Genomic DNA, 24,102 nt, shown 5'->3' with positions numbered 1-24,102 from the left:
ACATCCCTGCAAGCTGAGGGAGCCGGTTCCAGCCTTGGCCAGCCCAGAAAGGGGCTCCCACAGTGCAGCGGCGGGCTGAAGGGCTCCTCAAGTGCCGCCAAAGTGGGAGCCCAGGCAGAGGAGGCGCCGAGAGCGACCGAGGGCTGTGAGGACTGCCAGCACGCTATCACCTCTCAAAATGGCTTTCCCTGGGTCAGAATCCATCATTATGGTTAAATGAGTAGAAGATATTGATGTTAGTGCTGGAGTGGGGGAAGAGACTTACACGACAAGGTCAGCTCCACATTGAAATATGTGCAATGCATTCCTCCTATGAAAGGTTTTCTGATAGCGGAAGAAGGGGAGAGGCTCACATGACAGACAAGACAACAGATGGCCACTGTATCAATCCTGTCTGGACACTCAACTGAAGGATTACTGGCCCTGGCCCTAGTTTATGTTTAACAAAGCTATCCCATTCCTGATGGAGAAAAAGTAGGAATGGTATATTTATTTCTGTTTTTAAGCTAGCATCTAAAAAGAAACTGTTCTGCTTTCTAACTCCAGTGAAAATCACTAGTAATGTTGCTACTTATAAATCGGGGGTTGTATAAAAGCATTATATAACAGAAAAATTTTAATAGAATTATTTTCAGGCTGGGCGTGGTGGCTCACGCCTGTAATCCCAGCACTTTGGGAGGCCCAGGCGGGCAGATCACAAGGTCAGGAGATGGAGACCATCCTGCCCAACATGGTGAAACCCCGTCTCTACTAAAAATACAAAAATTAGCCCCGTGTGGTGGTGGGCGCCTGTATTCCCTGCTACTCAGGAGGCTGAGGCAGAAGCATCACTTGAACCCAGAAGGCAGAGGTTGCAGTGAGCCAAGATCACACCACTGCACTCCAGCCTGGGCAACAAGAGCAAAATCTCCATCTCAAAAAAAAAAAAAAAGGAATTATTTTCAAATTCAACATCACTATAATAAGACAACAGAACAAACACACAAAACAGTGTCTGTAATGTTTTATTATAACGTTAGAGTGGTAGTTATAAGTTGTCATCATCTCTCAAGAATGCAAGAAAAAAGATGCAATTCTCTTGTATGATAAAGTGAAGTGAAATGGTTCACAAACACAGTTTCAATCATAAGTGCATCAAAAGTTTTCAGTTTTTATTATTGATCCACTGGTTAGAATTTAATTGCACGCGTAAAAAGATTTAAAGCTGTTATTTTGTCCATAATTTCATATGCTCCTATCATAGTTAGTGCTCGAATTAGTTGATCTCTTAAATCAGCAGCAGTTAGTGATAACTTGTTACTTTGTGTTTTCCATATAACAAGTGCTTGGTGGGCTCTCTCACTTAATGAAACAGTGCTGAAAAACATTATTAATAATATTAATAGTTAAATATTTATTAACGTTTAATGTATTTAAATTACTAATTATTTGAATTGTCAATTAAGAACATTGCTTTAAACTCCTGTAATATTGTATATCTAGGTTTTCAAACCAATTTTACCAGACTGAAGTGAGGATGAAATTAATTGGTGAAGAGAATCTGTATAAAAATTTGGCATGGAGCTTGGGACATAGAAAGTGAATGTTAGCTCCAGCCCATCCCTTGTCCCGTTATAGAAAATCAACAATTCAATTTACATTCAGTTCTCAAGACCTCAAAATCATAATTGTGGGTTATTTCTAATAAACCAGTATATTACTGCTACTATACCGTATTTTTTTTTTTTTTTTTTTTTTTGAGACAGAGTCTCGCTGTCTCCCAGGCTGGAGTGCAATGGCGCGATCTCGGCTCATTGCAAGCTCCGCCTCCCGGGTTCACGCCATTCTCCTGCCTCAGCTTCCCGAGTAGCTGGGACTACAGGTGCCCACCACCACACCCAGCTAATTTTTTGTATTTTTAGTAGAGACGGGGTTTCACCGTGTTAGCCAGGCTGGTCTCGATCTCCTAACCTCGTGATCCGCCCACCTCGGCCTCCCTAAATGCTGGGATTGCAGGTGTGAGCCACTGCGCCCAGCTACTATATGCTTTATAGCTTGATCTCACTTGATTCTCATGACAATTCTCTTATATGAGTATATTCATTTTACCAGTGAAGAAACCAAGTCATCAAGAAGTTAAAGGACTTGCCCAAGGTCACAAAGCCAGTTGTGAGTAAAAGTCAGTCTGTCCTCATAGCCTTTGTTCTTTATTACGTTATATGGCCTTCCAATGTGGATCACAAACATGTAATAAACTAAAATCAGCTTTCTACAGCAAAGTAGAGATTGTGTTAATATGAATGTTTCAAAACCATGCAATATCAACATGATATACATCAGAATGAAAATAAATTTGTACTAAATGCTGTCATTTATACATACCTCTTTGTAGGCATATCAGTTTCTGAGTTTGCCAGGTTTAGTTTTTGACATAAAAATTCAAAATTGGTTTCAGTGATGTTGTTGGCAACTATCTTGAATATCTTCTCTAAGATTTTCTCTACGTTTGAACATAAAAGAAAATGTATATCTTTTGAAAAAGATAATCTATTTTGAGTTCATATTATATCTAGTTTTCTTATTTCTGTGCTTCTATGAAATGTATATGTTAAGTAAAACTGAAAATGACAATGCTGGCCGGGCACAGTGGCTCATGCCTGTAATCCCAGCACTTTGGGAGGCCAAGGCGGGTGGATCACCTGAGGTCGGGAGTTCGAGATCAGCCTGACCAACATGGACAAACCCCGTCTCTACTAAAAATACAAAAAATTAGCCAGGCGTGGTGGCACATGCCTGTAATCCCAGCTACTCGGGAGGCTGAGACAGGAGAATCACTTGAACCCAGGAGGCAGAGGTTGCAGTGAGCCAAGATTGCGCCATTGTACTCCAGCCTGGGCAACAAGAGCGAAACTCCGTCTCATAAAAAAAAAAAAAAAAAAAAAAAAAAAGACAATGACAATGCGGATCTAAAATATGAACTGAAATTTGAAACATTTGACATTTGTTCCATTTTTTTTCTAAAATCTGAAAAATCCAACACTTAAGATGGCTGTTGAAAAGAATATTTATAAGCAACTTTTTTTTTTTTTTTTTTGAGACAGAGTTTCACTCTTGTTGCCCAGGCTGGAGTGCAATGGCGTGTGATCTGGTCTCACCGCAACCTCTGCCTCCCGGGTTCAAGTGATTCTCCTGCCTCAGCCTCCCAAGTAGCTGGGATTACAGGCATGTGCTACCACACCCGGCTAATTTTTTGTATTTTTAATAGAGATGGGGTTTCTCCATGTTGGTCAGGCTGGTCTCAAACTCCTGACCTCAGGTGATCCGCCCACCTCGGCCTCCCAAAGTGCTGGGATTACAGGCGTGAGTCACCGCATCCAGCCTATTTATAAGCAACTTTAAAGTGACTTTCAAGCCCTTTAATTTCTCCAGGATTTGAAATGCATTTGACTGCTTCCTTCAATTCTGGCTTTTTTATGTGTGTGGGTGTGTTTTGTTTTGTTTTGTTTGGTGGAGAATATGGGCAAAAATTGTACGTGCTTCTTTATGTACCAACTTCAGAAACTAAATTCACATCTACTATAAATATGGTGTATAAGTGCATATTTTATATTCAAGTCAATTATTTAATAAGTTGGCTGAGCAATTAGTGATTTTAGTTTTTTTAATTAAAACTTCCAGCTAATTTGAACAATTAGCTGGAAAAAATCCCATTTTTTCTTGACGAAGGTACTGTGAGTTTTTTCTTTTCTTTTTTTTAGATAGGGTCTCACTCTGTTGCTCAGACTGGAGTGCAGTAGCATAATCACAGGTCACCGCAGACTCGACCTCCCGGGCTCAAGCGACTCTCCCACTTCACCCCTGCAAGTAGCTGGGACCACAAGCATGTGCCGCCATGCCTGGCTAATTTATTATTTTTAATTTTTATTTATTTACTTATTTTGAGATAGAGTCTGGCTCTGTCACCCAGGCTACAGTACAGTGGCGGGATCTCATCTCACTGCAATCTCTGCCTCCTGATTAGCTGGAACTACAGGCGCCTCCAGATTAGCAATTCTCCTGCCTCAGCCTCCCGAGTAGCTGGAACTACAGGCACGTGCCACCATGCCCAGCTAATTTTTGTATTTTTAGTAGAGATGGGTGTTTGGCATTTTGGCCAGGCCAGTCTCAAACTCCTGGCCTCAAGCTATCTGCCCACCTCAGTTTTTAAAATTTTTTGTAGAGACAGGGTCTCACTATACTTGATCTTAGCCAAAAGGCCGAGAAGCAATAGAGTCTCACTATATTGCCCAAGCTGGTCTCGAACTCCTGGGCTCAAGCAATCCTCCTGCCTTGGCCTCCCAAAGTCCTGGAACTACAGGCGTGAGCCACTACCCCCAGCCTGTGAGGATTTTCAGAACTCAAGATGTACCATCCCGCATCATCAAATATGTTCTATTTTAAAAAGTTTTATGTATACTCTCTCAGGCTATATTTCATGCTATAATATATATAAAATTCCAATCTTCTAAGTAAAAGTTTAAGAAAAAGCCTCCATTTGTTAATTGCAGAATAAATACATCTCCCATGCTGATTTCTCTCTGCCCTCACTGGATGCCAAGCCTGCAATATGATGGCTCCTTGGGCGTAGGGAAAGGAGATAAATGGCTGAAATTCTAAGCCCTTCTCTAAAGTACTGTACCTAACAGAAATACTTTATGGATCCTAGAAAACCCCTAAAATCTTTATTCTATAGAAATAGAATTACCATAAAAGATCCTTTCATTTTTTTAGATGGAGTCTCGAACTGTCACCCAGGCTGGAGTGCAGTGGCGCGATCTCGGCTCACTGCAACCTCTGCCTCCCGGGTTCAAGCGATTCTCCTGCTTCAGCCTCCTGAGTAACTGGGATTACAGGTGCCCGCCACCATGCCCAGCTAATTTTTTATATTTCTAGTAAAGATGGGGTTTCACCATGTTGGCCAGGCTGCTCTCAAACTCGTGACCTGATGATTCACCCGCCTTGGCCTCCCAAAGTGCTGGGATTACAGGCGTGAGCCACCGCACCTGGCCAAAAGATCCCTTTTTATAGTAACAAGACAATCAACTTGCACAGTAAGTTAAAGAAGACAGCTACTGTGGCTTTTAATTTTATATTTTAGGTTCCTTTATCAATAAAGCCGAAGTCTTGCAAAAGCCTCTAAATGATAGCCATGTATATGGATGTATATTGTGACTTTAAGGACTAAGCAATTTTTCGTGACTGTCTCACTATGAAATTACGTTAGTACAAGCTCCTGATTATGTAGACAAGATACATGATAGAATGATCTGAGGAGATAGATTTTGGTATTCCATTTCCACAAATCTGGATCATAACTGATTGTTCTCTTGCATTAAATTAGAGGACCAAAATCTGGACTCATTCTGACTAGTGATGAAAAGTGGCGAATCAGAGTCCTAGGGAAAAGCCTAACTGTTGGGAACCCAGCCCCAGGGAAAGAATTGGACAGTGAAGATTCCCTCCCAGACACTTGAAACCAGTCTTCATCTAGTCCATTTTAAAGAAAATGGGCCTCTTGTCAGAAATAATCAGACATACAACAGAGAGCTCAAGGACAGATGGGATAAAGACTATCAAAATATTTCAGACAGATGGTCATAGTGGGACTGACTGCCATCAGTGGAATGGCTCCATGGACTTCCCTCAAGGCCAAATGTATTTTATTTATTTATTTATTTATTTTTCTTAAAAATAGAGACAAGGTCACACACTATGTTGCCCAGGCTGGTCTGGAACTTCTGAGCTCAAGTGATTCTCCTGCCTTGGCCTCCCAAAGTGTTAGGATTACAGGCATGAGCCACCACACGCAACTCCAAATGTCTTTTAGAACAACTACATTTGATAGAACAGATTGGAACTGACAGATTTATGTGTGGATTTTGAGTCTGGCCACGATTTCAATGAAACACCTATTGAAGGGCATTAAGGTCAATAGGGTAGGAAACGGCCCACCCCTCCTCCACTTGGATTTGCCTATTTTCAGTGCCTCAATTTGTATGGACCTGGATTACATAATCTGAATTATCAAAACAAACTCCTAACCTTAAGAAAAGAAAGATGATCAATATTTTCATATCTCTGCCAGATTGAAAGCCTCCAATTAAAGCAAACCATCTTTTAATTCATATCAGATTGTGTCTTGTGGCTGGGTGTGGTGGCTCACGCCTGTAATCCCAACACTGGGAGGCCAAGACAGGAGGATTGCTTGAGCTCAGGAGTTCAAGACTAGCCTGGGAAACATAGTGAGACCCTGTCTCTACTAAAAGATTAAAAAAATTAGCCAGGTGTGTTGACACACGCCTGCAGTCCCTGCTACTCAGGAGGCTGAGGTGGGAGGATCACTTGAGCCCAGGAGTCCGAGGCTACAGTGAGTCGTGATCATGCCACTGCAGTCCAGCCTGGGTGTCAGAGTGAGACCCTGTCTCCAAAAATATTAAAATAAAATAAAATAAAAAAGAAATGAATTGTTAGATAGTCAATCACTCATCACCTACCATCTCTTTCATCTGCCCTCTGTAGATAGCATGCAATAGTATACAACTGTTTTCCTTTACAGATTTCCATTGGAGGTCTCAGCAAAGGGTTGTCATCAAAATTTATCTCCTTCAGTGAAAAAAGATTGTAGATAGCACTAGGTAGAGCTGTCAGATTATTTCCTAGTAGAAAAAAATTAGAACTGAATTACATCTTTCTATAAAAGAAAACTATGGAGACAAATAACATCTGTTATGTCTTGCTGGCAAAGTACCAGAGGACCCTCACAATGCAGCAGGTCATAAATTATTTCTGATGTCCACATGCTAAGAGCAAAAAAGAGTGTTTATAGAAAGACAGCTCTGGTTCCTTTCTCTCCTAGGGGTGGCAAAATGAGACAGAGACTATCCTCTTTTAATACAGCAAAGAACTTTATAGAGTGGATGTGATGGTAATTTTTAAACTAAACTATTTAGCATAATTTTAGATTCATAGAAATGTTGCAGAGATTGTAGCAAGTTCTTCTGCATTCCTCATCTAGCTTTAGTTTCTCCTAATGTTATCTCACATTATCATATTACATTTGTTTAATCTAAGAAACTAGTATTGGTACATTACTACTAAATACACTTCAGATTTTTTTGGATTCATTAGTTTTTCCATCAGTGTCCTTTTTCTGTTTCAGGAAATCTCATTGTATACATTTATGTCTCATTAGTCGCCTCTGGTTTGTGATAGTTTCTCAGTCTTTCCTTGTTTTTCATGACCTTGACAGTTTTAAGAAGTACTGGTTATGAATTTTGTAGAATGTACCATAACTTGAATTTGTCTGATATGTTCTCATTATTAGACTGGGGTTTTGGGTTTTCGGAAAGAATACCACAGAGGTGAAGTGCACTTATCACATTATATCAGAGATAACCTCATATCCGCATGACATCACTAATGATGTTAAATTTTATCTCTTGGATAACACAGTCTCTGCTAGCATTCTCCAAGATAATGTTGTAATTTTTTTCCTTTCCATACTCTATTCTTTGGAAGTAAGTCACTAAATCTAGGCTACCCTCAAGGGGGAGTGGGAATTAAACTCTACCTTCCTAAATGTAATTTTTTCAATACCATCCTAATCCAATGTAAACCTAACAGAAAAAGTAAAACCGGTGGTTCACGCCTGTAATCCCAGCACTTTGGGAGGCCGAGGTGGGTGGATCACCTGAGGTCAGGAGTTCAAGACCAGCCTGGCCAACATGGCAAAACCCCATCTCTACTAAAGACACAAAAATTAGCTGGGCATGGTGGCGGGCACCTGTAATCCCAGCTACTCAGGAGGCTGAGACAGGAGAATTGCATGAACCCGGGAGGCAGAGGTTGCAGGGAGCCGAGATAATGCCATTGCACTCCAGCCTGGGAGACAAGAGCAGAACTCCGTCTCAAAAAAAAAAAAAAAAGAAGTAAAACTGTGGTAAAAATGAATTTGTAGTCATTTAGAGAGGCCTAAAATTTGCCTTTATATTATTTATATATTTTATAGTTATATTATTTATAAATATAGATAAAGGAACCTGGTTCCTTTTAGTGAATAATCGTATTTAGAAACCAAGATCTGGATACAATGTTTCTGGGAGTGTGTGTGTGTGTGTGTGTGTGTGTGTGTGTGTGTGTGTGTAAAATATATTTATTATAAACCTAGAACTTTATATATGTATATATACACACACATACATGTATAACATATATGTTATAAATCACAGCACATAGTCTTTAGGGTCTGACTTCTTTCACTTAGCATTACAACAATATCAGTGTTGTTGTGTGTATCAATAGTTTTTTTCTTTTTAATAATGAGAAGTATTCCATTATATAGATGTAAATAATTTATCCATTTAATACAAAAACGACATTTGAAGAGCTTCCAGTTTTGGCAATTACAAAGGAAGCTTCTCTATACATTTGTACTCAGTTTTTTGTTGAATATGTTTTCATTTCATGTAAAAGAGTAGTTGAAGTGAGACTGATGGTTTGTATGGTTAAGTGTATGTACAACTATATAAGAAACTACCAAACTTTTCTAAAGGGTTGTACCATTTTGTATTTCTTTCATCAGTGTATCAGAGTTTCAGTTACTTGTATTTTGATAGCTTTTGGTATTATCAGATTTTAGCTATTCTTTTTTTTTTTTTTTTTTGGATGGAGTCTTGCTCTGTTGCCCACGCTGGAGTGCAGAGGCATTACCTCGACTCACTGCAACCTCCACCTCCCGGGTTCAAGCAATTCTTCTGGCTCAGTCTCCTGAGTAGCTGGGACTATAGGTGCGTGCCACCACACCAGCTAATTTTTGTATTTTTAGTAGAGATGAGGTTTCACCATATTGGTCAGGCTGGTCTCAAACTCCTGACCTCGTGATCTGCCTGCCTGGGCCTCCCAAAGTGCTGGGATTACAGGCGTGAGCCACCGCGCCCAGCCTTATTTTAACTATTCTAATAGCAATATTTCATTGTATAGTTAATTTGCATTTCTCTAATATGACTAATAAGTATAGTATTTCATATGCTTCTTTTCTTTCTTTTTTATTTTGAGACAGAGTCTAGCTCTGTCACCCAGGCTGTAGTGTAGTGGTGTGATTTCAGCTCACCTCAGCCTCCGCCTCCGGGGTTCATGCAATTCTTGTGCCTCAGCCTCCTGAGTAGCTGGGACCATAGGCACAAGCCACCATGCCCAGCTAATTTTTGTATTTTTAGTAGAGATGGGGTTTCACTATGTTGGCTAGGCTGGTCTTGAACTACTGACCTCAAGCGATCCACCTGCCTCAGCCTTCCAAAGTGCTGGGATTATAGGCGTGAGCCACCACACCCGGCCTCTTATGCTTATTTTTCATTCATATAGCTTCTTAGTAAATTATCTGTTCAAAATTTATACCAATTTTTATTAAGTTGTTTGACTTTTTAATTTTGTTTTTAGTTTTTTTTTTTTTTTTTTTTTTTAGTATTAAGCAAATATTTTCTTCCAATCCATGGCTTTGCTTTTCATTCTTTTTTTTTGTTTTATTATTATTATTATTATGATGCTTTAAGTTTTAGGGTACATGTGCACAATGTGCAGGTTAGTTACATATGTATACATGTGCCATGTTGGTGTGCTGCACCCATTAACTCGCCATTTAGCATTAGGTATATCTCCTAATGCTATCCCTCCCCCCTCCCCCCACCCCACAACATGAAAAAATGCTCATCATCACTGGCCACCAGAGAAATGCAAATCAAAACCACAATGAGATACCATCTCACACCAGTTAGAATGGCAATCATTAAAAAGTCAGGAAACAACAGGTGCTAGAGAGGATGTGGAGAAATAGGAACACTTTTACACTGTTGGTGGGACTGTAAACTAGTTCAACCATTGTGGAAGTCAGTGTGGCGATTCCTCAGGGATCTAGAACTAGAAATACGATTTGACCCAGCCATCCCATTACTGGGTATATACCCAAAGGACTATAAATCATGCTGCTATAAAGACACATGCACGTGTATGTTTATTGCAGCACTATTCACAGTAGCAAAGACTTGGAACCAACCCAAATGTCCAACAATGATAGACTGGATTAAGAAAATGTGGCACATATACACTATGGAATACTATGCAGCCATAAAAAATGATGAGTTCATGTCCTTTGTAGGGACATGGATGAAATTGGAAATCATCATTCTCAGTAAACTATCGCAAGGACAAAAAACCAAACACCGCATGTTCTCACTCATAGATGGGAATTGATCAATGAGAACACATGGACACAGGAAGGGGAACATCACACTCTGGGGACTGTTGTGGGGTACTGGTACCAAAACAGAGATATAGATCAATGGAACAGAACAGAGCCCTCAGAAATAACGCCGCATATCTACAGCTATCTGATCTTTGACAAACCTGAGAAAAACAAGCAATGACATAGGCATGGGCAAGGATTTCATGTCTAAAACACCAAAAGCAATGGCAACAAAAGCCAAAATTGACAAATGGGATCTAATTAAACTAAAGAGCTTCTGCACAGCAAAGGAAACTACCATCAGAGTGAACAGGCAACCTACAAAATGGGAGAAAATTTTCACAACCTACTCATCTGACAAAAGGCTAATATCCAGAATCTACAGTGAACTCAAACAAATTTACAAGAAAAAAACAAACAACCCCATCAAAAAGTGGGCGAAGGATATGAACAGACACTTCTCAAAAGAAGACTTTTATGCTTTTCATTCTTTTAAAAAATGTATTTTGGGCTGGGCACAGTGGCTCATGCGTATAATCTCAGCACTTTGGGAGGCCAAGGCGGGTGGATAACTTGAGGTTAGGAATTTGAGAGAAGCCTGGGCAACATAGTGAAACCCCACCTCTACTAAAAGTATACAAAAATTAGCTGGGCATGGTGGCAGGCGCCTGTAATCCCAGCTACTCAGGAGGCTGAGTCAGGAAACCCCGGAGGCAGAAGCTGCAGTGAGCCTAGATCATGCCACTGCACTCCAGGCTGGGTGACACAGCAAGACTCTGTGGCAAAAAAAAAAAAAAAAAGATAAAAATAAAAAAATTTTTAAAAGCCTTTAGTCTTGCTCTTGTCAGCCAAGCTGGAGTGCAGTGGCAGCATCTTAGCTCACTGTAACCTCCGCTTCCTGGGTTCAAGCGATTCTCCTGCCTCAGCCTCCCAAGTAGCTGGGATTACAGGCACCTGTCACCACACCTGGCTATTTTTTGTGTGTTTTTAGTAGAGATGGGGTTTCACCATGTGGGCTAGGCTGGTCTCGAACTCCTGACCTCAGGAGATCCACCTGCCTCGGCTTTCCAAAGTGCTGGGATTACAGGCATGAGCCACCACACCTAGCCCAGAAGTTTCCAATTTTGATGAAAACCAACTTATCAATTATGTTTATTTGTGGATTGTAATTTCAGTGTTGTATATAAGAAATCCTTGCCAAGGTTTCGATTTTTTCACCTTTTTTTTTGAGACAGGGTCTGGCTTTGTCACCCAGGCTGGAGTGCAGTGGCACAATCTTGGCTCATTGCAGCCTCAGCCTCATGGGTTCAAGTGATCCTCCCACCTCAGCCTCTCAAGCAGCTGGGACTACAGGAGTGCACCACCATGCCCAGCTCATTTTTTTGTATTTTGTTTGTAGAGATGGGGTTTCCCCATGTTGCCCAGGCTGGTCCCAAACTCCTGAGTCTCAAGCAATCCTCACATATCAGCCTCCCAAAGTTCTGGGACTACAGGCATGAGCCATGACACCCAGCCTTTTAATATTTTTTCACTTTTTTTTTTTTTTTTGCAAACAATATTTTTCTATGTTCTTATCTAGAAGTTTTGTAGTTTTAGCTTTTACATTTAGGTCTGTGATTCATTTTGAGGTAATATTTTTATATAGTGTGTAGGATCAAAATTATATTGTGGTTGTTTATTTGTTTTTGTTTTATTTTGTTTTGTTTTGGCTTTTGGACATCCAGTTGATCCAGCAATATTTGTTGAAAATAATGTTCTTTCTCTGTTGGATTACAGTAGTTCCTCCTTATCCATGGGAGATACCTTCCAAGACCCCCCAGCTGATGCCTACAAACCAAATACAGTATCAAACATGATTGCTGTCAATCAGAACACATCTGTTCATGTCTTTCACCCACAAATTTAATGCCTTTTCCTTCTTAACTAAGCACTTACCATGCACTGTGGCTGTAATTTTGTAGTTTGAGGTGCAAGCAAAATTAGCACAAATTTCTTTTTCCGTCTTCACAATTTCATCGATAGAATATTCATCCTTAGCGTAGATCGTAGCAACCTCATCATATGATTCTTTTCTTTCCAAGTTGAGAACTTTCACCTTTTCACTTAAAGGAAGCACTTTAAGGCTTCTCTTTGGTGTATCCAAATTGCCAGCATCACTACTCTTGTGCTTTAGGGCCATTAATAAGTAAAATAAGGGTTACATGAACACAAGCACTGTGATACTGTGACAGTGGATCTGATAACTGAGACTGCTACTAAGTGACTGACAGGCAGGGAGCACATGCAGTGAATGGATTCACAACCCAGATAGGACAGTGCGAGATTTCATCATGCTGCTCAGAAAAGTGCACAATTTTAAACTTATGAATTGTTTATTTCTGGAATTTCCCAGTTAATATTTTCAGACCACTGTTGACCATGAGTAAAACCATGGAAAGTGAAACTGTGGATAAGGGGGAACTACCATGGCAAAAATCAGTTGACCACATAGTGGGTATATCAGTCGGGGTTCTCTAGAGGGACAGGACTACCATATAGTGGGTGTATTAGGGTTCTCCAGAGGGACAGGACTAATAGGATAGATAGATATATAAAAGGGAGTTTATTAAGGAGTATTGACTCACACAACCACAAGGTGAAGTCCTGCAATGGGCCATCTGCAAGCTGAGGCACAAGGAAGCAAGTCCAAGTCCCAAAACCTCAAAAGTAGGGAAGCCAATAGTGCAGCCTTCAGTCTGTGGCCAAAGGCCCAAAGGCCCTAGAGCCCCTGGCAAACCAGTGGTGTAAGTCCAAGAGTGCAAAAGCTGAAGAACTTGGAGTCCAGTGTTTGAGGGCAGGAAGCATCCAGCATGGGAGATAGATGGAGGCCAGAAGACACAGCCAGTCTAGTCCTTCCACGTTCTTCTGCCTGCTTTATTCTAGCCGAGCTGGCAGCTGATTATATTGTGCCCACCCAGATTGAGGGTGGGTCTGCCTCTCCCAGTCCACTGACTCTGATGTTAATCTCCTTTGGGAACACCCTCACAGACACACGCAGGAACAATACTTTGCATCCTGCAATCCAATCAAGTTGACACTCAATATTAACCATCATAGTGGATCTATTTCTAGACTCTCTATTCTGTCCCATTGATCCTTATGTCTGTTGTTTTGCCAATACTATCACTATCTTCATGACTATAGTTTTGCATAAATCTTGAAATCAGGTTGTGTGAATCATCCAACTTTGTTTTTCTTCTTCAAAATTGTTTCAGCTATTCTAGTTCCTTTGACTTTTTATGTACATTTTAGAATTACCTCATTGTTTTCTGAAACAAAAAACTCTGCTAGGATTTTATTGGAATTTAGTTGAATTTAAAGATAAGTTTTGGGAAAACTGACATATTAACAATATTGTCTTCCAATTTATAAACACTATATATCTCTCTACTTATTTAGGTTTATTTAGTTTTATCTATGTTACAGTTTTCAGCATATAGATCTTATATGTAATTTGTTAGATTTATTTACGGTTTTGGTACCATTTTAAATTGTACTTTTAAAGAAATCAATTTCCAATCATTTCTTGCTAGTCTGTAGAAATATGATTGATTTTTGTATATAACTCTGTATATGGCAATCTTGCTAAACTTACTTGTTCTGTAGATCCTTTGGGATTTTCGACCTAGACAATGTGTCTCTATTATCAGAAATAATTTTTTCTTCTTCCTTCACAATCTGTTTACTTTTTATTTCTTTTTCTTGTGTTGTTGTGCTAGTTGGGATTCCAGTTATAACGTCAAAAAGAAGTGGTGAGAAAGGAGAACTTTACTTTAATCCTGATCATAGTTGAAAATAAATCATTTACCATGGAGTGTGATATTAGCTATAGGAGTTTTGCAGATGCACTTTTTCAAGTTGAGGAAATTCTCTTCTATTTCTAGCTTGCTGAGAGTTTTTTTGTTGTTTTTTGTTTTTGAAAATCTTGAATGGAAATTGTATTTTTTCATATGATATTTGCTTTTTTTTTTTTTTTTTTTTCTTGAGATGAGGTCTTGTTCTGTTGTCCAGGCTGGAATGCAGTGGCACAATCATAACTTACTGCAGCCTCAAACTCCTGGGCTCAAGCAATCCTCCTGCCTATGTCTCCCAAGTAGCTGGGATTACAAGCATGAACTACCACATCTGCTTACTTTGCTTTTTATACTTACAGTGAGAAGTTCACATGGCTTTTCGTAAGCCTGTTCAGATGGTGAATTACATGGATTAGTTTTTGAACATGACTCAACCTTGCATTCCCAGGGTAAATCCCACTTGGTCACAATATGATATCATTTTTTATATTGATGGATTTGATTTGCTTTAATTCATTAACGAATTTTGCATCGATGTTCAAGCAGGATATTATTCTGTAAGTTTCCAAGTAATGTCCTTGTCTTATTATGGTATTAGGATAATGCTGACCTCATAGAATGAACTGAGACATGTTTTATCCTCAATTTTATGACAGAATTTTTTAAATTGGCATTGTTTCTCCTTCCTTCCTTCCCTTCTTCTTTCTTTTCTTTCCTTCGTTCTTTCAGACAGAGCCTCACTCTGTCGCCCAGGCTGGAGTGCAGTGGCACAATCTCAGCTCATTGCAACCCCCACCTCCTGGGTCTAAGCGATTCTCCTGCCTCAGCCTCCTGAGTAGTTTTGATTTTGATTACAGGTGTGCCCCACCACACCTGACTAATTTTTTTTTTTTTTAAGTAGAGCCGGGGTTTTACCATATTGGCCAGGCTGGCATCAAACTTGTGACCTCAAGCAATCTGCCCCCCTCGGCCTCCCAAAGTGCTGGAATTACAGGCATGAGCCACCATGCCCGGCCTAACTTAATGATTTCTTCTTTAAAATACTTGAAAGAATTCACCAGTGAAGTTATCTGAGCTAGAAATTTTCTTTGTATGAGAGCTTTTAACTACAAATTCAATTACTCAAATAGAATTAGGGCTATCTGTTAGCCCACAATGATATCTACCTCCTGTTACCCCCTTGTGTAGTCCCCTCCCACATTATACCAAGGTTGGTCTGTGTGATCAATAGAATAGAGCAGAAGTGATGTTATGTCACTTCCAAGATTAGGCTTTTAAAGACACTGCTCGCTGGGCATGGTGGCTCATGCCTATGATCCCAGCACTTTGGGAGGCTGAGGCAGGTGGATCACCTGAGCCTAGAGAGGTCAAGGCTGCAGTGAGCCATGATCCTGCCACTGTGCTCCAGCTTGGGCAACAGAGTGAGACCCTGTCTCAAAATAAGAAATAAATAAATAAATAAACAAATAAATAAATATATATGTGTACATATGTATGTATATATGTATATATGTGTACATATATGTGCGTATATATGTATATATGTGTACATATATGTGCGTATATATGTATATATGTGTACATATATGTGCGTATATATGTATATATGTGTACATATATGTGCGTATATATGTATATATGTGTACATATATGTGCGTATATATGTATGTATGTATATATATATATAATCAACACAGTATTTGTTGTACTTTGGGAAATCTTTTCTGATATCTTTAGAGTGAGTGGTTTATTTTCTTTTCTACAATGTCATTTTTATTTTATTTTGGTTATTGTAATGCTTTACCTTGTAAATGACTCCATGTAAGGTATTAGAGTATTATAGGGTATAGGAGAAGTATCAGGGGAGCCAACAGAGAAGGAAACACAGAAAACATGCTGACCTGAGGTTGTGTAGGTGTGTGTAGAGGAAGAGGTGAGGTTGGGTTCAGAAAGGGAAGAAATACTAAATGACTGGGTATAGGCAGAGAAGAGAGAAAATAAATGAAAATATGTTCAGGCTCTCCTACTCTTTCAAGGCAGGAACTGGACCTTATACTTTGCTTTCATTTTCTGTACCTAGGACAGTCATTTCCTTCTAATGGTGACTTAATACCTTATGTTGACTCTTTGCCATTCTGTATCTTGTCAGCAAAATTTGCAACTCAGACATTAATACTCTACTTATTGATTATGCTTACTGATTATGCTTGACACTCACCACTCAGGTTTAGTTGCTGCAGATCATTTAAAGATAGCAAAGATGGTGGAAGATAACTTATTTGATTATTGTATGCATGTAAACTAACCAAATTTCTCAATTCTCCTATATTTCTTGGAATCTCTCTGATTGCATTATTTGAGATATCAAGTTCTTTAAGTTGAGTCATATTAGATAGCTCTCCTGGAAGTCTTGTTAGCTGTAACAAAGATTACACAATTATACATTTATAAATACATACATATTTGCATGACTAAAACTTTTTCTAAAATCAAATGAAAGAGTTTTGTCTGTTTTTGTTTTTGTCTTTAAAAGGAGATATTTTTATCATGTCACAGACTCTCCCTTCTGGCTAAAACCCACAAGATATTGTGCGACATCCAAGTACCTCCCCAATCTGACCAATGCTTCTAATTCAACCCTGTGGCTTGCTACCCACTTTGCTCACATTCCCATCACTCAGTGTTCATTACCTCCTTATCCCATTCTCCTCTCCCTAAATCTGACCCTGTTTTGGCTTCTTTTCTGCCCCCCTCCCGGAAGTCTTTTCCAACTACTCCATCCCACATTTGAGCTCCTTATTCCTAGTCCTATCAACGTTGCTTTTTTTTTTTTTTTTTTTTTTTTGAGATGGAGATCTTGATCTGTCACCCAGACTGGAGGGCAATGGCGTGATCTCAGCTCACTGCAACCTCTGCCTCCCGGGTTCAAGCGATTCTCCTGCCTCAGCCTTTCGAGTACCTGGGATCACAGGTGCCCAGCACCACGCCCAGCTAATTGTTGTATTTTTAGTAGAACGGGGTTTTGCCATGTTGGCCAAGGTGGTTTCAAACTCCTGACCTCAGGTGATCCTCCCATCTTGGCCTCCCAAAGTGCTGGGATTAAGGGCGTGAGCTACCTCGCCAGGCCCCATTGCTTTTTATTCATCTTTTGTGTGCGTTTTTTAAGATTTTCTAAATGACATGATACACGTTTTATACTTTTTGTATGTGTTCCCAAGCACAAAATGCATTTTGACCAAATGTTTAATAATGGAGTCACAATTTGGCAATGTGACCTTAAATAAAAATTCCTACTATAAAAAGTGTTGCAAAATTGCAGGAATTAAAATATTGTTAAGATGAAGAAATATGCATATTTAGAGAAAATAGGGCCATTATGAGTGGCTTTTGAAATAAAGGAAGTTCTATGAACAAAACAATTTTGAATGTATAGGCAACTCTAATAGCTAAACAACAAGGTACATTCTGGATGTTGTGCTATATGTTCTTCCAGGTATAAAGGAAGCATAAGAAATAGTCTCCAACTTCACGGAGATTAAATTTTATTTTAGGGAACAGAATATATCCATATGAAAAAATCAGGAAATGGAATGAAGCAATAGGTAATCCAATGCCAAAATAATACAATCAATAACTGATGAATGAAAGTTTAGAAAAGGTACATTACTACAAATCAGAGAACTAAAGTAAAGCTTCATATAAAAAGTAGAACTTGAATAGCCTCTTAAGAATGAATAGGCGGCTGGGCTCGGTGGCTCACACCTGTAATCCCAGCACTTTGGGAGGCCAAGGTGGGTGGATCACAGGAATTCAAGACCAGCCTGGCCAACATGGTGAAACCCCGTCTCTACTAAAAATACAAAAATTAGCTGGACATGGAGGTGAGTGCCTGTAATCCCAGCTACTCAGGAGCCTGAGGCAGGAGAATCACTTGAACCCAGGAGGAGGAGGTTGCAGTGAGCTGAGATTGCACCACTGTCCTCCAGCCTGAGTGACAGAGTGAGACTCTTGTCTCAAAAACAAAAACAAAAACAAAGAATGAATAGAATTAGAAAAAAGTTACAGGACACTTAAGGCAAGATAAATATCATGCATAATAATGGCCAGTGAGAAGCTGACCAGCAAAGAAAGGTGATGCAAAGCAGAGGGAGATTTGTTTGGATAAGGAGCGTGGAACCAGGCTACGGCAAGACTTCAGAGCCTGGCCTATGAAGTAGGAGTCAGATCAAAACAGATAGGTGGGTTCATTACTTGACATTCATTGAAACAAATATTCTTTAATTATCTTCTCAACATTTACTAGAGGTGGTGTCTGAGAGCTGTAATGATAATGGAATTCATATAGAAGGAAGGTTCATTTTGGGCATCCTTCCTTTAGTAAAATAAAAGCCCTGTGATTAATCTGAATTTTCTTCAGATAAGTGACCATCTGCTATTATATGTTAATTATTTGGGCATTTCATTTCTACCCCAAGGGGGTTATCAAGTGATATTTTCAACTACATGGGATATTCTTTCTGACAGGAGTTCTTGTAAATCATTTTTTCCATTTGATGACCTTTGCAATGATGTTGCAAATATGTGGACTGTTGCCTCGGGCAGCCATTCACTTTGAGTAGGCAACAGATACGCAATTTGGATTCCTGACAGGCAAGTATGATGCATGGAGAACAGTCCTCTGCGATGAAGTCTGACAGCTTTGATAAGGCTTGCTAAAAGGGAGGAGGCTCCTGGCATAAATCTATGCATGAAGTGAGTGATAACCAAGGACCAGGTTGTAGACAGTGACACTGGAAAATGAGGGAGATAATCCAACAGCATTTTCAGAGGAAAAATAATACAATTTTGGTGTAAGATGAGGTATAACTAATGATGGAAAAGGAACAAGAATGATTTCATGAGTTTTAGCCTGGCAGGTTTAAAAGAAAAACTGGCATCACAAACAGAAATGGAGAAGTTTTGAAAGGAGATGGAAGAAAAATGAGCTGACTTTGAAGTTATATTGAGTGTGTGACAACAAAAGAATAGAACATGTATAATTTCCAGGAAAAAAAAAATGGGAACTATGGGACTACAGCACTGGTGTGAGATCAGCTCTAGTCATGTAGACTTTGGGATAATGTGCATATAAGTGACAGCAGGTGTGGTGAGAAAGGAGTTAATAAAAAAGAGAGAGTTAAGGACATAACATTGGAGATAACAACAGTTATCTTACAAGAGGAGAAAATGAGTGAGATGGTTATGAATCAGTCAATGAATTAACTGATTATTATATTGCAGATATAAAAATTGTCTGTTAGTGCAAAATCAACTTTTTAAATACAAGCTGTATAATTATTCATTCCATCTGCTTAAGCAAGTATTCCCTGGAGCAGCTTTTCTGGAAATGTAGTATATGATAGCTGTTATGTTAAAAATGGTCAAATAAGTTTGGGAAATATGGGAATATTTTGGGAATATTAATGCAAGACTCTTCAAAGCTTTTAATAGATCAGTATTCATTGTTATTCTTTAAGAGAAGAACCCGGTGCTTCTTAAAGCTATTTGATCACAGACATTGCTCCCCTCCTCCTTTTTTTTTTGAGCAGACGCTCATGGGACTAGGGCTTTTAGGAGTAGACTTTGGGAAGCCCTGCCTTAGATAATAGCTGTGTTTTTTTCATTTGTTTACTAAGATCTTCATATAAATCAGTAATGTTTTAGTTATTAAAAAATTATTTCCATAAAACTTACTCTTAGAGTTTCAGTAAGATCAAATACTAAGCTCTAAAAATGTTAATTCTTATTGATCTAGCAATTCTTCAGGAAAAATTTCCTAAGGAAATAGTCTAAAATATGAAAAAGGCTATATTTATGGAAAAATTCATCACAGCATTATTATGAAGAAAAATTATAACATTCCTAAATGCGTAACAAGAGGTTTAGATCTATAAATCATGTACTGGTTATAACAATTTGTTGGGAAGATGGTTATATCAAAGAGAAATGCTTATTGGTTAAAAAAAGAAGAATTTAAAATTGAGTGTGTAGTCTGTTATAATTCCTTATAAAACCATATGCATAACGGGAAAAAAGACTAAAAGTTGTGTCAACGTATGCCAGTAGTTATAGTACAATGATATGCTTGTGGAATGATTTTTGTTTTACTTTTATCACTTTACAAACTTTCAATAATGTGTTTATATGACATTCATAACTTTAAAACTCCTTTTACAATTACACCGAAATAAAAAGGAATCTATAGAATTGTCAGCTTTCATTGCTTCATATTTCATTTTAATGAAATATTTTCCTGTACAGCTTTTGTGTTGTGAAGTATATTTATAAGCCATGTTTGGTGGGGACGGGGAAGGCTTTCATTTAAAAAATAAAATATTTCAGCTCAACTTAAAACACACATACGGTACCCACAGATACATCACAGCTTGGATTCTGATCCTCTCCAGTCTCTCCTTCCCCACAAAGCCCACAATACCAGTCTCTTACCTTTCTCCCTTTTATCTGACTTATATTCAGCTGTTCCAGTGATTGAAGTTGGCACAGTTCAATAGGAAAATGTATAAATTGATTGCTTGAGAAGTTTAATTTCTGGATTCCTTTTAAATTACAGATGTCTGAAGAGATTTTCTGTAATTGGTTTTCAGAAAGATCAAGTACTTGCAAATTTTCTAAAGTACACAATTCTCTAGGGAAAGTTTCAAATTTATTACAGCATAAAATAAGTACATGGAGTGATATCATATTAGAAATTGATGCTGGAATTTTCTTTATTTGGTTTTTACCAAGATCCAGGTATTGAAGATTAATAAGAGAACAAAAGTGCTCAGAAAATATGAGGAGTTTGTTTTCACTCAGTTCTAAATGAAGCAGTTGTTTACTGAAAGATACATCCACAGGTATTTCTGAAATACAATTTCCACTAACACTCAAATAATAAAGAGAATCTAAAGCACACAGTCCCAATGGAAAATACATTATTTTGTTATAACTCAATTCAATTTTAATTATTTTTTGGCAGTTTTTTATTTCAATGGGAACACCTGTGATTATGTTTCCTGAAAATTCTAGACTGCATATGTTATTAAGATGTGAGATACTGTCAGTTATTTTTACCATATTATTTCTGTTTACATGGAGTTTTCTTAAATTTTTAAGCTTATGGATGTTCTTAGGAAGTTCTGTTAATTTATTATCACTAAGACTAAGGCATTCCAACATTGCACAGCAAGATATTTTCTCTGGTATACTTTTCAATAAATTTTTATCAAGTATAAGAATCCTAAGTTCCCTGAAATTCTCAATTTTGTGTGAAATAACTTCCAATTTATTGTCGGCCAGTTGGAGTTCTTTTATTTTGAGTAACTGAAAAATTTCTACAGCCAGAAAGGTAAGCTTATTGTGATCCAGTAAAAGTGTTTCTAAATTTTTAAGCTCCTTAATTTCTTTTGGCAAACTGCTTATTAGGTTTCCAGTAAGGTCTAGTGAAATTAACTTTGGAAGGAAGCAGAGAGCTTTAGGAAATATTGTTAACTGATTATATTCCAAATTGAGAACCCTCAAGTTTTTTAAACTAGGAAGAGTATCTGGTATATGTCTTAACTTATTTTTACCCAAACTTAAAATTTCCAAGTTTCCAAGACATTCTAAGTCAGAAGGAAAATTGTCAATGTAATTGTTATAAAAAAAGAGTTGTCTGATATTCCCAAGCTGAGATATTTCTTTAGGTATATGTGATATGTGGTTGTGACTGACGTTTAATATCCTTAAATTATGAAGTAACTGAATTTCAGATGGAAGTGATGATAATCCATTTTCTTGCAGGGATAGAATTTCAAGTCCTAACAGATCACCTGAGTCTGCCCCTTGAAAAGTTTTGATTTGATTCTTGTCTAAATATAGATATTTTACATATTTGATTTTTAAAATGTCCCTAGGAAATTCCTGTAAACCCTTGGCCTCAAGGTTAACTGTAAAGTTATCTGCCCCTAAGCCAAGTTGTTTCTGATTTTCTTCAGAGACTTGTGGACTAACTTCTCCTACTGTTTCATGAGATAGGAAGTTAACCAAAGCCTGATATTCTGCAGTCCTCCCAGTTAGTGATGATAAACTCTGTGAAGTTTCTGTTCTAGTGCTTGTTTCAGAAAATTGAAGATTTTTCTTTTGTTCTTCATTTCTCTTAGACTTCCTTCCAGAGGAAGATGTTGGCTCTAATGTATTCTGTCTAGGATGTGTTTCATAAATCTGGTTAGAAGATTTCCCTTCCAGGTAATCAGAAGCTTCGTTTATCAAATTTGATGTTTCTTTAATAAAGCCAGGCTCCTTCATTGACTGTGATCTAGATTCTTTCCTAAATTGACTAATAGTATCCTCTAGCTCTTCCGACATACCCTCCTTTTCAGACATCTTATTTGCTGATATGTTTTATGCCAATACAAAATTGTAACTTGATTTTAATTTTCATGTTTTTTCCTTTGAATCTACAAAACAAACGTTGAAATTAAAAGATGTGAGAGATGTCAAAATGACAAATAAATCTTAATACAACTATTTTATTTTATAAGAAATAATTTAATACAAATACAAATAATACATTTATAACAAACTAATTTTATATATAATTCCTGGTTAAGGATGGTTTATTGATTGCATGTACTTATCACATGTTACTCTTGAAATCACTTTAAAATTACAGAAAGAAACAAAAAAGATCAAAGAAAATTAGAAAAAAGCCATAAAGGACTGAGAGGATTCAGCAAATTTCATGGAAAACATAAAAGGGGGCCGGGTGCGGTGGCTCACACCTGTAATCCCAGCACTTTGGGAGGCCGAAGGGGCGGATCACTTTAGGTCAGGAGTTGGAGACCAGCCTGGCCTACATGGCGAAACCCTGTCTCTACTAAAAATACAAAAATTAGCTGGGTGTGGTAGCGGGTGCCTGTAATCCCAGCTACTGGGGAGGCTGAGGCAGGAGAATTGCTTGAACTCGGGAGGCAGAGGTTGCAGTGAGCCGAGATTGCACCATTGCACTCCAGCCTGGGCAACAAGAGTGAAACTCCATCTCAAAAAAAAAAGATAACGTAAAAGGGAGAGCCAGTGGCCTACCATGCCACAGGTAAAGAGTACCATTCTCACTGTGAACATTGGATGTTTACATACGGTACTAGTGTCTTGCTCTAATAAATTCAGTACATTATGACAATTTTCCTGGGGGTAGAAGTAAAATGTCTTAAGAAAGCGTACGCTTTCTGTAAGAGTAAACTAGACATCAAACAGTCCTTGCCTGGATTGCAACCTACCTGAGACGTCTGAGTGACTCCTGTGGTACCATCACCAGCTGGGTAGCACCACTCCTCAGAGGTCTGGGTCCCAGCTCTGTAAGTCCCTCCTTCAAGCTTGCAGTTTCTAATGACCCAGTATTTTCCCTTTGTCCCTTCAGCCTTAGGGTTGGTAGCTACTTCCTATGTTTACTATCTCTGTGTTGCTGCAGTTCCATCTTTACCTTTTTAGTTCTCCAGTACTTGTCTAAGCAACTTCTTATATTAAATCCTGTCAAACTGGCATGGTTTCAGTATTTCACAAACTCTCCCAGAGAGTAGAAAAAGAGGGAACATTTTCCAACTTGTTTTATGAGGCTAGCACTAACCTCAATGTCAACGCCTAACAAGGACAATATGAAAAAGAAAATTACAGGCCAAATTTACTCAAGAACAAAAATGTAAAAATTCTAAACATTAGGGAATTATTCTAAATATTATAAAGCCATCAATATATAAAAAGCATACTACTTCATGAGTCAGTTGCATTTGTCCCAGGAATGCAAGTTTGGATTTAACAATAGAAAACTAATGTAATTTGCCACATTAAGAGATTAAAGAAGAAAAACCCATGTAAATATTGCAATAGATGTAGAAGTACTTGATAAGTTGCAACATTTTTCATAATTCACAAAGTAGGAATAGATGGGAATTTCTTTAATCTGCTAAAGGGTACCCATAAAAATATGCAGTAAACATC

At 38.3% G+C, this 24,102-nt stretch overlaps 1 protein-coding gene across 10 annotated transcripts in view; it reads right to left on the bottom strand.

Annotated features, from left to right (window-relative positions):
- Nucleotides 1-988: 988 nt before the first annotated feature.
- The window catches only part of LRRD1 (leucine rich repeats and death domain containing 1), a 35,645-nt gene continuing 12,531 nt past the window's right edge, over nt 989-24,102 (bottom strand). For 2 of the 10 annotated variants that reach the window (XM_054493909.1, XM_054493910.1), the window contains 5 exons: nt 20,575-22,565; nt 16,307-16,505; nt 6,513-6,674; nt 2,362-2,479; nt 995-1,356 (listed from right to left, as the gene is read on the bottom strand). In XM_054493909.1, the coding sequence (XP_054349884.1) occupies nt 1,170-1,356; nt 2,362-2,479; nt 6,513-6,674; nt 16,307-16,505; nt 20,575-22,491 (2,583 nt within the window). In that variant the 5' untranslated portion in view covers nt 22,492-22,565 and the 3' untranslated portion in view covers nt 995-1,169. Of the gene's footprint in view, nt 1,357-2,128; nt 2,249-2,361; nt 2,480-6,512; nt 6,675-12,190; nt 12,423-12,879; nt 13,310-13,889; nt 14,613-16,306; nt 16,506-20,574; nt 22,566-23,587; nt 23,746-24,102 lie in introns of those variants that run through there. The other 8 variants (XM_054493911.1, XM_054493912.1, XM_054493913.2 and 5 more) reach the window with 7 other exon arrangements.

This window comes from Pongo pygmaeus, chromosome 6, assembly GCF_028885625.2.
Source record: "Pongo pygmaeus isolate AG05252 chromosome 6, NHGRI_mPonPyg2-v2.0_pri, whole genome shotgun sequence".
Lineage (NCBI taxonomy): Eukaryota > Metazoa > Chordata > Mammalia > Primates > Hominidae > Pongo > Pongo pygmaeus.
The sequence above is the reverse complement of the archived record's forward strand: the minus strand, read 5'-3'. Positions and strand labels throughout refer to the sequence as shown.